Source organism: Bicyclus anynana, chromosome 26 (assembly GCF_947172395.1).
Source record: "Bicyclus anynana chromosome 26, ilBicAnyn1.1, whole genome shotgun sequence".
NCBI classification, from domain to species: domain Eukaryota; kingdom Metazoa; phylum Arthropoda; class Insecta; order Lepidoptera; family Nymphalidae; genus Bicyclus; species Bicyclus anynana.
The window spans coordinates 3,381,468-3,395,313 of record NC_069108.1 but is presented as its reverse complement, the minus strand read 5'-3'; the positions used below and the strand labels follow the sequence as shown (position 1 = coordinate 3,395,313).

The 13,846-nt window shown below is 46.2% G+C and overlaps 1 protein-coding gene across 1 annotated transcript in view; it reads left to right on the top strand.

Annotated features, from left to right (window-relative positions):
• The window catches only part of LOC112051137 (putative U5 small nuclear ribonucleoprotein 200 kDa helicase), a 58,427-nt gene that overhangs the window by 36,482 nt on the left and 8,099 nt on the right, over window positions 1–13,846 (top strand). Inside the window, exons 27-36 of the mRNA XM_052889671.1 lie at window positions 603–783; window positions 2,042–2,251; window positions 3,236–3,336; window positions 4,981–5,111; window positions 5,750–5,889; window positions 8,369–8,605; window positions 9,585–9,766; window positions 10,910–11,081; window positions 12,324–12,484; window positions 13,042–13,193. Of these exons, the coding sequence (XP_052745631.1) occupies window positions 603–783; window positions 2,042–2,251; window positions 3,236–3,336; window positions 4,981–5,111; window positions 5,750–5,889; window positions 8,369–8,605; window positions 9,585–9,766; window positions 10,910–11,081; window positions 12,324–12,484; window positions 13,042–13,193 (1,667 nt within the window). The remainder of the gene's footprint in view (window positions 1–602; window positions 784–2,041; window positions 2,252–3,235; window positions 3,337–4,980; window positions 5,112–5,749; window positions 5,890–8,368; window positions 8,606–9,584; window positions 9,767–10,909; window positions 11,082–12,323; window positions 12,485–13,041; window positions 13,194–13,846) is intronic.

Sequence of the window (13,846 nt, the reverse complement as noted above, 5' to 3'; positions counted from 1 at the left end):
AGATATTGATTTTGAACGAAATCGGTGCAACAATAAACGAATTCAAAATGGCGGCAATATTTTTTTTATATTACACCGAAATCTGTTTTTATGAATAATGCAATGCAGATATCATCATGGCAAAGTGAAACAGTTTTTGTTATTGTAATGTACCAGTAGATGGCGTTTTTAAAGAACTTTGAAACAATCCCATTTTGTGCACTTCTAGAACCTATTCATAGATGGCGCTTTTTTGTTCTTGAAAATTTGCTTCAATCGTGTAGTCGTAAATCACACTCGTTTTTATAGTGGTGATGTTTTGGATGCACGCTATTTAATACTAGCAGACGACCCGCGGTTTTACCCGCGTTCGCATACGTAATACAGGGATTAAATAGCTCACGACACTCATAAACAAAGTGGCTTTCTATTAGCATAAGAGTCTAAAAAAATTGGTTTAGTAGATCCAGTGATTTCTCTCTACAACATCACAAACTTTACCTGTTAATAATATACTTCTCATCAAAAAAATCGAAACGAAACAGTCCGCCTGAACAGTACATGCGGACCGTGTCGATGTTTTTATGACAAGTATGTTAGTATAGATATATGATGTCTTCCAGGTGGATAGCGGCGGAGACGCAGCTACCAGTGTCATTCCGCCATCTCATCCTGCCGGAGAAGAACCTGCCGCCCACGGAACTGCTGGACCTGCAGCCGCTGCCCATCTCCGCGCTGCGGAACGCCAAGTACGAGCAGCTGTACGCCGACACCTTCCCGCAGTTCAACCCGGTGCAGACACAGGTACGTGTTGTGTGAGTGTGAGTGTTAATGCGCTCTTAAAGGTACCTTTAAACCTACACCCAAGGTCACAAGTCCTGGGAACTGCTTGAGTTGTTTCCTCTGCCACAAAATGATGGTACGATCACTGTCGTTACTACCTGTTGCGTTATCCACGCGAACGCCAAGTACGAGCAGCTGTACGCCGACACCTTCCCGCAGTTCAACCCAGTGCAGACGCTGGTACGTGTCGTGTGAGTGTGAGTGTTTATGCGTTCTGAAAGGTACCTTTAAACCTACACCCAAGTCCTGGGAACTGCTTGAGTTGTTTCCTCTACCACAAAATGATGGTACGATCACTGTTCGTGTTCGCGATTCGACTGTGTACGCGTCGTTACTACCTCTTGCGTTATCTATCTCTGCGCTGCGGAACGCTAAGTATGAGTAGCTGTACGCCGACACCTTCCTGCAGTTCAATCTAAGTACCTTTAAACCTACACCTAAGGTCACAAATCCTGGGAACTGCTTGAGTTGTTTCCTCTACCACAAAATAATGGTACGATCACTGTTGCTGCTACGCGTCGCGTTATGCATTTTCGCGGTACGCAACGCTGGCAACTCCTTAACTCCTCTTAAGCTTGCTGGTAACAGAAACAAAATAATATATTCTTCAAATGTTACTTCGCCGCTTTGGTACACCGGCGAACATTTTGCACTAGAAGAGTGATGAAAAAAATGCATTTTTCTTCAAGAAACATTCTTTTATTAAGCCAATTATTTAACCAGATCCTTATTTATACATCATATTGTCGCACTTGCGAACTTGCGAACTTGCACTTGTGAACGTTGTGTGTAGGGTTAAAGGATCCTTGTTAACCAACACTCCCCTTTTCCACTCAAGTCACTCTCCCCGCCTAACACAAAGAATTACACAACAAGAGATGTGAACGGCTCGAACGCCACGAGCACACTGAAGCCATCCGTTCCGCAAGTCGTTGCAACGATAACAGGGTTATCTTTTTTTTTTTTTTTCTGTACAAGTTAGCCCTTGACTACAATCTCACCTGATGGTAAGTGATGATACAGTCTAAGATGGAAGCGGGCTAACTTGTAAGGAGGAGGATGAAAATCCACACTCCTTTCGGTTTCTACACGACATCGTACCGGAACGCTAAATCGCTGGGCGGTACGTCTTTGTCGGTAACCTGCCTTGCCTGGGTTCCCTCAGCCGACGTTGTATGGGCCGGTGGTTTCACCTGTATTGTCGTGTTGTCGTGCGCAGGTGTTCAACGCGGTGTACAACTCGGACGAGAACGTGTTCGTGGGCGCGCCGTCGGGCTCCGGCAAGTCGGTGGTGGCGGAGCTGGCGCTGCTGCGGCTGCTGGGCGGCAACGCGGCCGGCCGCGCCGTGTACCTGCTGCCGCGCGACGCGCTCGCCGACATCGTGTTCGCCGACTGGTACCACAAGTTCGGCACCAGGTTCAACTTGAAGGTTACTCATACTTCTGCTTTTTAAACAAACCCCCCCCCCACTAGTACCCCCTCTTCTGACGTCTTCTGAGTAAGCTATATCCGTAATGTAACTACCTCCTTATCTTTTATATAACTAGAAAATTAGAAGATTAACTTGAAAGCGAGTATGGTAGTTCAGCCATTTTTGTGGGTCTTCAACATTATATTTATAGTGTCTGTAACAGTTTTTCCATTTTTATGATTCAATAAGATTAACTTACGAGCGAGGTTGGCAACTCTGTTTTGTTTCTCCAAAATTAAATTGAAAGCGAGGGTAGCAGTTCTGCTATGTTTCGATTCCCAAAAATTAACTTGAAAGCGAATGAGACAGTTCTGCCATTTTTATGATTCCCCAAAATGAACTTGAAAGCGAGGGTGGCAGTTCTGCTTCATATTTATGGTTCCCCAAGATTAACTTAAAAGCGAAGGTGGCAATTCTGTCATTTTTATGGTTCACCAAGATTAACTTGAATGCAAGTGTACCCGAGACATCTGGGGCTGCCCGCAGGCTTGTGGTTTTTCGGAAGAATATGGCAACACACATTGACACGATAATTTTCATATAAATATAGAGAAATCCATCTATTGTCATGAAAAGTATACAGAGAGTTTTGTTGTAAGCGAGCGTTAACCTTTCCTCGCGCGCGCGCCCACCCAGGTCAGGATTACCCCGAATGGCCCTCTAAGCCGAGATCCGAGTCTCATAGGAGACGCCCTTAGAGAGTCGTTCCGTCCTCTATCTTTATTTCAGCCTTCGGGTTTCATCAGGCGATGCTTCTGCGCTCGTTCAAACCCTCCGGTGACGCCGTAGTGGTCCCATATGGAGCCATCAGCACTTACTCAACACGAAAAAAAAAAACTTTCCTCTCATACTGTCCATTCAACTTTAACCACTGAAACGCCCACGGGATTGAGCCCATGGGAAAGCTTTACAAATATACCAACCAATGGAATTTTTCGCCAGGTGGTGCAATTGACCGGTGAAACCGCCACCGACCACAAGCTGCTGAACAAGGGCCAGATCATCATCACCACCGCGGAGAAGTGGGACGTGCTGTCTCGCCGGTGAGTACTGAGGGCCTAGTACAGTTTGATACTGTGCCGAGCGCGTTGACGTAAACGCGAATTTCTCAGGAATTGAAGCGCCATCTATTGTCACTACTGCACAACTGTTTCAATTCAATATAAATTCGCGTTTACGTTAAATAAAAATAAATAAAAAATAAAAAAGCCTTTTATTTCTTCATAATAGTTAACAATTGATTAGATACTAAGTATTTTAGTTTTTAAGTGCATTCAAATCTTAAATGTTTTTTTTTCTTTTATTTTATTTAAAAGAAGAACCCTTAGCGGTGAAGGCCTCCTCCAGGTGCAGCCATTTTGGTCGGTCTTTTGCCCTCAGTAGCCAGTTTTTGCCGGTGATATTAGTTATGTCGTCGTCCCATCGATAGCGTGGTCTGCCTCTACCTCGTGATCCTTTAGGTCCCCGCCATTTAGTTAATCTGATTGTCCAGCGGTCATCTGTGAGTCGAGCGACATGTCCGGCCCATTTCCATTTGGCTTTAAGTGAGAAGGTTAGGGCGTCAATTATTTTTGTTTTCTGTCTAATGATGGAGTGACGGATTTTGTGATTTTTTTTGATATTTGTTATGCTTCGTTCCATAGCTCTTTGGCATCATCTTACTAAGAACGCGTTTACGTTAACGCGATAGTAACAGTATGAAAGTATTGAAAACTCCCACTAGGCACCCTGAACGCATCTGCAGACGACGTCATCTCGTGACCCGCATATTAGGCCTAATGATTATCTTATATATCCCTAATAGTAAAGGTATAGTAAGGTAGAATAGAGCCTTCTAAATGTAGCATATTGTTACGAAGATTTGGAGTGAAACACCTGGTGACTCGTATGAGATCTTATTCCACTCCTTAATTGGCAATTCGTTGTTCAAAATCGTAGCCGAGTTCACTATTGTTCACTTGTATCGCTGGCAACACTTAATGTTACTTCGCTTCGCTCCAAATCAACTGCCCCACGGAGACCGTCCAGCACGTATTTATACCCGTCAGAATGATTCCTTTTTTTATTCTTTACAAGTTAGCCCTTGACTACAATCTCACCTGATGGTAAGTGATGATGCAGTCTAAGATGGAAGCGGGCTAACTTGTTAGGAGAACGATGAAAATCCACACTCCTTTCGGTTTCTACACGGCATCGTACCGGAACACTAAATCGCTTGGCGGTACGTCTTTGCCGGTAGGGTGGTAACTAGCCACGGCCGAAGCGTCCCACCAGCCAGACCTGGACCAATTGAGAAAATCTCAATCTGCCCAGCCGGGGATCGAACGCAGGACCTCCGTTTTGTAAATCCACCGCGCATACCACTGCGCCATGGAGACCGAATCCAGAACATTCTGGAAACGCCCACACACGTGTTGTTAATTCCACGAAATTAGACAAATAACAATAACAAAAGATCGTAAACTTGATATGGGCGAGTGATTATGGACCTTATTCTCGAGTAATAGAGTTCTCATGTAAATCTTCTTTGCGCACGTTTGACTTTAGGGCTAAGCTGGTTAATGTGATACGAAAAATGGAATCGGACGAAGCTTTTATAGATGAGTGCTGCCATCTGCAGGCATAGTGAAACAGTGTTGGTTCTCCTTACCTTTACCCTGTATAATGTGAATGTATGTGTGCGTCAGGTGGAAGGTGCGCAAGAGCGTGCAGAGCGTGTCGCTGTTCATCGTGGACGCGCTGCAGCTGCTGGGCGGCGAGGAGGGGCCCGTGCTCGAGGTGGTGTGCTCGCGCATGCGCTACATCGCCTCGCAGATCGGTAACTGGGACCTCGTAGTGCAGTGTGTAGCCGTGGTATGCGGGCGACGGGGGACGGGACGGGAAAGTGCTGCGAGTCAGGTGCATCAGTTGTGGCTGTCACAACAGAGCGCACACTATTGTCATATTCGAAAATGAGTCTGACGACTTGCTAAGTTATTTGGTTGGTTTATGTTTATGAGTTATTTGGTTTGACGATTTCTGTTTTTTTGTTGGATATTTAATATATTTTTTTTTATATTCTTTACAAGTTAGCCCTTGACTACAATCTCACCTGATGGTAAGTGATGATGTAATCTAAGATGGAAGCGGGCTAACTTGTTAGGAGGAGGATGGAAATCTACACTCCTTTCGGTTTCTACACGACAACGTACCGGAACGCTAAATCGCTTGGTGGTACGTCTTTGTTGGTAGGGTGGTAACTAGCCACGGCCGAAGCCTCCCACCAGCTAGACCAGGACTAATTAAGAAAACTTCAATCGGCGCAGCCGGGGATCGAACCCAGGACCTCCGTCATTAAATCCACCGCGCATACCACTGCGCCATGGAGGCCGTCAAAATTTTTTAAATATAATATGTTGTACAACGAATTTTTTTTTTTAATCCGCCAATTATTAGTGATCTTTCTTCTCACTCTAGGCCGACCCATCCGTATCGTGGCGCTGTCGCTGCCGCTGGCGGACGCGCGCGACGTGTGGCAGTGGCTGGGCTGCAGCGCCAACTGCGCCTTCAACTTCCACCCCAGCGTGCGCCCGCTGCCGCTCGAGCTGCACGTGCAGGTAACCGCCCGTCCCTCCGCACAGTGGCGCTGTCGCTGCCGCTGGCGGACGCGCGCGACGTGTGGCAGTGGCTGGGCTGCAGCGCCAACTGCGCCTTCAACTTCCACCCCAGCGTGCGCCCGCTGCCGCTCGAGCTGCACGTGCAGGTAACCGCCCGTCCCTCCGCACAGTGGCGCTGTCGCTGCCGCTGGCGGACGCGCGCGACGTGTGGCAGTGGCTGGGCTGCAGCGCCAACTGCGCCTTCAACTTCCACCCCAGCGTGCGCCCGCTGCCGCTCGAGCTGCACGTGCAGGTAACCGCCCGCCCCTCTGATGGGTTATGGTGATAACTCAGACCAATCATTGTATGGACCTGCCTCGCTAGACGTTACTTTTCTGTCAAACTATATTGTTAGGGTTGGCGAGAAAAGAAACTCGAGGTTCACAAACACACCACTTTAATAACACAACTCTTCGATTATAATCACAAAAACTGAGCCCGCCTCATCCATGAAGCCACGTTTTTATACCTTTCCAACGGAATAAACAACAAGAACAAAATATAGTCAAACATCAATCTTTTATCTATACGGATATTGACATCATTCATTTATGAATTATGTCAATATCCGTATAGATAAAAGATTGATGAATTTATGTCAATATACGTTTTTAAATCTATTTATTTATTTTAGTTTAGTTTCGTATATTTTAGTTTAATTTTAAGAACAAAGAATTACTCATCATTATACGTCATGGTACCTACGTATATTGACAACACTACAGTTAAAACCAGATTGTTTGTAACATATAATGTAGCATATCCGTTAATACAAATGCCTTCTTATTTAATTTTCTAACAATATGATCAACGATCTAATGCGATTATAAAAACTGTCTCTATAGAATCGATGTTAAATAGTTGTAATCGTGTTCGTCGGTTAAAGAGCTCCGTAAAAATACCTTTTTGTGTAATTGAATTGTGTAAAAAAACGGGCAAAAACTTCTAGTTTAGTATCAGATATTTACCAAATCTAAGCTCGTTTTCTTCAGAAAATGACAGACAAATTTGTTCGTGACTATGAGTGCGATACAGGTCCTTCTATAATTGGTCTGAGGGTAATAATGAAACTCACTACTTTATAAATAAAGACTTATATATTCAAATTGGGAGCACGAGAAAAAAAGAAAAGAATTTATTGAACTTAGAGAACGCTGTGTGTCGCTATGAGTACGCAGGCAAATTGACAGAGGTCAAGGACAGTTGAACTGATTAGAAATACACTATACTACAGCCTTTCTTGATGAGTACTGTTTACCAACAAACAAATTAAAAATGAGGGTATAAATTACAAGTCATGTGACACCTAATAATAATTATAATTAACTTGTTCTTCAATTAATGAAAATAAAATTGACTAGTAAGCTTAGAACTATTAGATATGGTTAAAATATTTTATATAACATTTATTAAACAAACCATATACAATTTAAAATAAATAAGTTATGAAATGACATGAATTTTCTACCTTCATTTCTGATTTCTTTGTTGGTAAACAGTACTCATCAAGAAAGGCTGTAGTATAGATGTTCTGTCAAATAGTACAGAGTAATGTGTAGACAGAGGCATTGTTTATACATTTCTAACACCCTCCGCACACTCCCTCTAATAATATTCCATCACATTCGGCTTGGCAGGGAGCACTATGTGAGCAGGCGAATGTTGTGGGAACAAGTAATTTATTCTACATCCTTGTCCCAAACATTCTCCCTCTCTCCCCCTTCTGGGGCTGTAACTTCACATCACGACGGATTCCCTCCGCCCCTGCGTCACTGGCACTGGCACGCACCAATCACTTCGCCTCCAATGCCAATGGTGCGCGAACTCCCGTAGCCGATGGATATTGTGTCTGAGGAAAGGAGGGCCAGCCACGCCTCCGCGCTTTCGATTCCGTCCAGCATCCCAAGACGTAGGTACCATAGAACATGGTGTCTGTCCTCGTCCCCCAAGGTCACAATCACAGATAGGACTCTTATACAGCGTCAATCGGTACAAAAGTGCCCGATGAGGATTTGTGAAGTCTCGTAGTCCGGCATGATTCAGTAAATCTGCTGGAGGCATTCGGTGATATTTTGTGGAAAATATATAGTTATAAACCACGGCGTTTTCATGAAAAAAACAAAAATAAACTCGCTTACCCTTCGTCAAAATTCAAGTTATGTCAATAAAAATGTATAATAATCTGCCACACCGTATACGGAATAAGGACAAAGATAATGCATTCATAAAGATATTAAGGGACTTTCTAGTCTAAAAGTCCTACTACGCGGTAAATGACTACATGCATGATATAGAAAAATAATAAAAACGATCTCCCTATCACTCGACAACTAAAGCTACGCCCAAACTGGGTCCCATAGCTTGCATTATATAATAAAAATGTAATAATAAATACCACCCTTTTTAAACCGCAAAATTAACATAATTGTAATTTCTCCAGGGCTTCAACATATCGCACGCCGCGTCCCGCCTCGCCGCCATGACGAAGCCCATCTACAACAGCGTGATCCGCCACGCCGGCTCCAAGCCCGCCGCCGTGTTCGTACCGTCGCGCCGCCACGCGCGCCTGCTCGCCGCCGACCTGCTGGCGCTGGCCGCCGCTCACGGGAACCCCACCAAGTTCCTCCACGCACGACCCGACTTGGTGCAGCCGTTCCTTAAGAAGATACAGGATAAGGTGAAAGAATTAGCTTCTCTAAAAATCAGCTAAATTTACGTCACACTGATTGTTTAGCCTCCAAAATGTGAAGAATCCATTGTGGTGTTCCAAATTCTCCTTTAAATAGTTTGTGTAGTCATTCCTCAAGTACAGGATAAGAATATGATAGAAACAGTTGGTCATAAGTCGACGTTACATTAATTAATAGGATCCCAAGTCCTCCAAAATCCATTGACAATGCAAAGAATCCACGATGGTGAATGTTCCTTAAAAAGCACAGGATTAGGTAAGAGAACTGGCTTTTCTAAAACTCAGCTAAATTGATGTCACACTGATTGTTTAATAGACGCAAAGTCCTCTCAAATACACTGAGGGTGTGAAGAATCCCATGTAATGAATTCTAAGATCAGGTTCTAGAAATGCTGATCTCTGCAGTCCTTTCTTAAGAAAATATGGGGTAAAAGAACCAGCTGCTCATTCTCAATAATTCTTAGGGAACCCGAGGATCTTTTTTACATTCTCGGAAAAATACAATATTTCTCAAGTAGAAAAGTGAAATATTTCTCTTCTGGGTGTGACCATGATGTTTAATCAATTCGGTCTTGGGAAAGCAATCCATGTGGATACCCAACAAGCTAATAGGTTTATGTTCAGACCAACTATTGTATAGGACCTGCCTCGCTATACGTTAATTTTCTGTCAAAGTATATGATCAAAGATCTAATGCGATTATAAAAACTGTCTCTATAGCATCGATGTTTCATAGTTGTAATCGTGTTCGTCGGTTAAAGAGCTCCGTAAAAATACCTTTTTGTGTAGTTGAATAATGTAAAAAATGGGCATAAACTTATAGTTTAGTAAAAGATGTATACCAAATCTAAGCTCGTTTTCTTTAGAAAATGACAGAAAATTTCGTTTGTGATGAATATGGGTGCGATACTGGTCCTTCTATAATTGGTCTAAGGGTTTATGTGACGTTGTTTGGTTTTGTCGGCAGATGCTGCGCGAGACGCTGGCGGCGGGCGTGGCGTACCTGCACGAGGGCGTGTCGGCGGGCGACCGGCGCGCGGCGCAGCAGCTGCTGGAGTCGGGCGCGGCGCAGCTGTGCGTCGTCGCCGCGGAGCTGGCGTTCGCGTTCGCGGCGCACGTGCACACCGTCATCATCGCCGACACGCACGTGTGAGTGCCGCCTCTAGCGCTGTACACAGTACACACACTGGCACGTGACCGAGTCCTCGCCCGCAGCTGTGCGTCGTCGCCGCGGAGCTGGCGTTCGCGTTCGCGGCGCACGTGCACACCGTCATCATCGCCGACACGCACGTGTGAGTGCCGCCTCTAGCGCTGTACACAGTACACACACTGGCACGTGACCGAGTCCTCGCCCGCAGCTGTGCGTCGTCGCCGCGGAGCTGGCGTTCGCGTTCGCGGCGCACGTGCACACCGTCATCATCGCCGACACGCACGTGTGAGTGCCGCCTCTAGCGCTGTACACAGTACACACACTGGCACGTGACCGAGTCCTCGCCCGCAGCTGTGCGTCGTCGCCGCGGAGCTGGCGTTCGCGTTCGCGGCGCACGTGCACACCGTCATCATCGCCGACACGCACGTGTGAGTGCCGCCTCTAGCGCTGTACACAGTACACACACTGGCACGTGACCGAGTCCTCGCCCGCAGCTGTGCGTCGTCGCCGCGGAGCTGGCGTTCGCGTTCGCGGCGCACGTGCACACCGTCATCATCGCCGACACGCACGTGTGAGTGCCGCCTCTAGCGCTGTACACAGTACACACACTGGCACGTGACCGAGTCCTCGCCCGCAGCTGTGCGTCGTCGCCGCGGAGCTGGCGTTCGCGTTCGCGGCGCACGTGCACACCGTCATCATCGCCGACACGCACGTGTGAGTGCCGCCTCTAGCGCTGTACACAGTACACACACTGGCACGTGACTGAGTCCTCGCCCACGCAGTACAGGGTTGTGGGGTATGGGAGCCATGGACGGTGGCGAAACAAGTGCGGGCCTGACTAAGAATTAATACGCTTTCCATAAGCTCCTGTGTACCACTCCCCTCTGACTAAAAAGTGCAGGGTTGTTCATACCACGACTAATTAAACGGACGACATCTAACAAGTCATGACGAGTCGCTGGACGCTAGCGGCTAACTAGAAGTCTTTCTTTAATTCTTTGTCCATGTTTTAAATATATAAAATATGCAACATAATGAAGTTTGGTATAACTGAAGGAGCTTCCCACGTTGATGCAAAAATGTCCTATAGATTGATACTATGGTGATGATGTAGATGATATAACCTAGGTGCTCTGTGGCAGGTACAACGGCAAGCTGCACTGCTACGAGCAGTACCCCATCACCACGGTGCTGCAGATGCTGGGCCGCGCGTGCCGCCCGCTGGAGGACGAGCACGCGGTCGGCGTGCTCATGTGCGCCGCGCACCACAAGACCTTCTTCACCAAGCTGCTCAACGACTGCCTGCCGCTTGAGGTGACGTCACACGCACGCACCATACACGCACTCTCTCACTCACTCACGCACGCACACGTACTCACACACGCGTACACAATCCTCTTCACAAAGCTGCTCAACGGCTGCTTGCCGCTTGAGGTGACGTCACACGCACGCACCACAAACGCACTCACTCACGCATGCACACGCATTCGTACACATTCGCGTACACAATCATTTTCACAAAGCTGCTCAACCACTGCTTACCGCTCGTGTTGACGTCACGCACACGCACTCACACACGCGTACACAATCCTCTTCACAAAGCTGCTCAACGACTGCTTACCGCTTGAGGTGACGTCACGCACACGCACTCACACGAGCGTACACAATCCTCTTCACAAAGCTGCTCAACGACTGCTTACCGCTTGAGGTGACGTCACGCACACGCACTCACACGAGCGTATACAATCCTCTTCACAAAGCTGTTCAACGGCTGCTTGCCACTCATGGTGACGTCACGCACACGCACTCGCACGAGCGTACACAATCCTCTTCACAAAGCTGCTCAACGACTGCTTACCGCTTGAGGTGACGTCACGCACACGCACTCACACGAGCGTATACAATCCTCTTCACAAAGCTGTTCAACGGCTGCTTGCCACTCATGGTGACGTCACGCACACGCACTCGCACGAGCGTACACAATCCTCTTCACAAAGCTGCTCAACGACTGCTTACCGCTTGAGGTGACGTCACGCACACGCACTCACACGAGCGTATACAATCCTCTTCACAAAGCTGTTCAACGGCTGCTTGCCACTCATGGTGACGTCACGCACACGCACTCGCACGAGCGTACACAATCCTCTTCACAGAGCTGCTCAACGACTGCTTGCCGCTCGTAGTGACGTCACGCACACGCACTCACACGAGCGTACACATTCCTCTTTACTTCACAAAGCTGCTCAACGACTGCTTGACGCTCGTGGTGACGTCACGCACACGTACTCACACGAGCGTACACAATCCTCTTTACAAAGCTGCTCAACGACTGCTTGCCACTCGTGGTGACGTCACTGTTCGACGTGACGTCATCCACGAGCGTGCAAACTGCGTAACGGAGGACATCAAAGCAACACTAACTTTACCAAACTGCTCAAAGCAGCTTCGCACTACACATCCTTACACGATACCTGGATGTTCATAAGCACTACAGGACTCGATTGTGGTATATTTCTTGAAATATCGAAGTAAGTCATAGACAATGTTTTCCCACAGAGTCATTTGGACCACAGGCTGCACGACCACATAAACGCGGAGATAGTGACGAAGACCATAGAGAACAAACAGGACGCCGTGGACTATCTGACGTGGACCTTCCTCTACCGGCGGCTCACGCAGAACCCCAACTACTACAATCTACAGGGTGTTACTCACAGGTGGGTATCGGTTATATCGGTCTATTCATCATTATCAACCCATATTCGGCTCGCTGCTGAGCTCGAGTCTCCTCTCAGAATGAGAGAGGTTAGGCCAATAGTTCACCATGCTAAATGCTGGCCCAATGCATTCTACTTTAAGCAATACACGCATACGGTATGCAGGTTTCCTTACGATGTTTTTCCTTGACCGTTTGATATTCAATTTCTTAAAATTCCCCAGAGTCGCAGGGATTCGCTGGATGCAGGTGACTCAGTATCGTGATGTTTGGAAGTCCCTACAAAAGGCCTATGTCCTGCAGTGGACTTCCATCGGCTGATATGATGATGATGATGATGACTTAGATATGGTTAATATATTTTAGATAACATTTTATAAACAAACCATATATCATTTAAAATAAATAAGTTATAAAATAGCATGCATTATCTACCTTCATTTCTAATTTCTTTGTTGGAAAACAGTATTCATCAAGGAAGGCTGTAGTATAGATTTATTTTTATTTACTTGATTTCTAAAAAGTTTATAACTTGCTATCGTAATATGTCTTCCACAGGCACCTGTCAGACCACCTGTCAGAGCTGGTGGAGACGACGCTGTCAGACCTGGAGCAGTCCAAGTGCATAGCAATCGAGGACGAGATGGACGTACAGCCGCTCAACCTCGGCATGATCGCCTCCTACTACTACATCAACTACACCACCATCGGTGAGTCTCCTGCATCCCACTTCTGACACTAAGTAAACAAGTTTCAGAAGTGGGATGAAGTAGTTCTGAAACCCGTTGTTTTGTCTATCCATTTGACTGATCACTTCGACCATTAATAAAAGGACCTGCCTCGATAACCGTTACCCCTCTGGCAAAGATCAAAAATCAATTATCTAATGGATATAATAATTTTAAAGTTGTGTGTAGTGTATGGACACAGAATATAGTTAATGGTGTTAAATATTTTCGATGAGTTAATCTCGTCCCTCTCAAAAAACGACAGACTTTTGTTGGTGAATCTGGGTGTGAAACAGGTCCATAGTCCCAATAGTCAAAGGATCATCTCTGTTGCAATTAGGATTATGAGCATTTTAATCTACAATACTCTGCAGTTTAGGGGGCAATTGAGGATTTTATAACTTCAAAGTTGGCTTAACTCTGGTTTGGTGGTAGATACAGAGAATCTGTCACCGAATGAGGATTAAACTTTTAAAAATAAACTAAGACATGTATGAGAAACTTGAAAAATAGTAGTGGTTAATAGCGCCATCTCTAGTGTCGGACTTGCATTACTTCACAAGCTTCTACTATGAAAGTCTTAACTGATTTTGCGCTGGACTTACTTGTGTTGTGTCGTAGTTTAGCAATGTTAC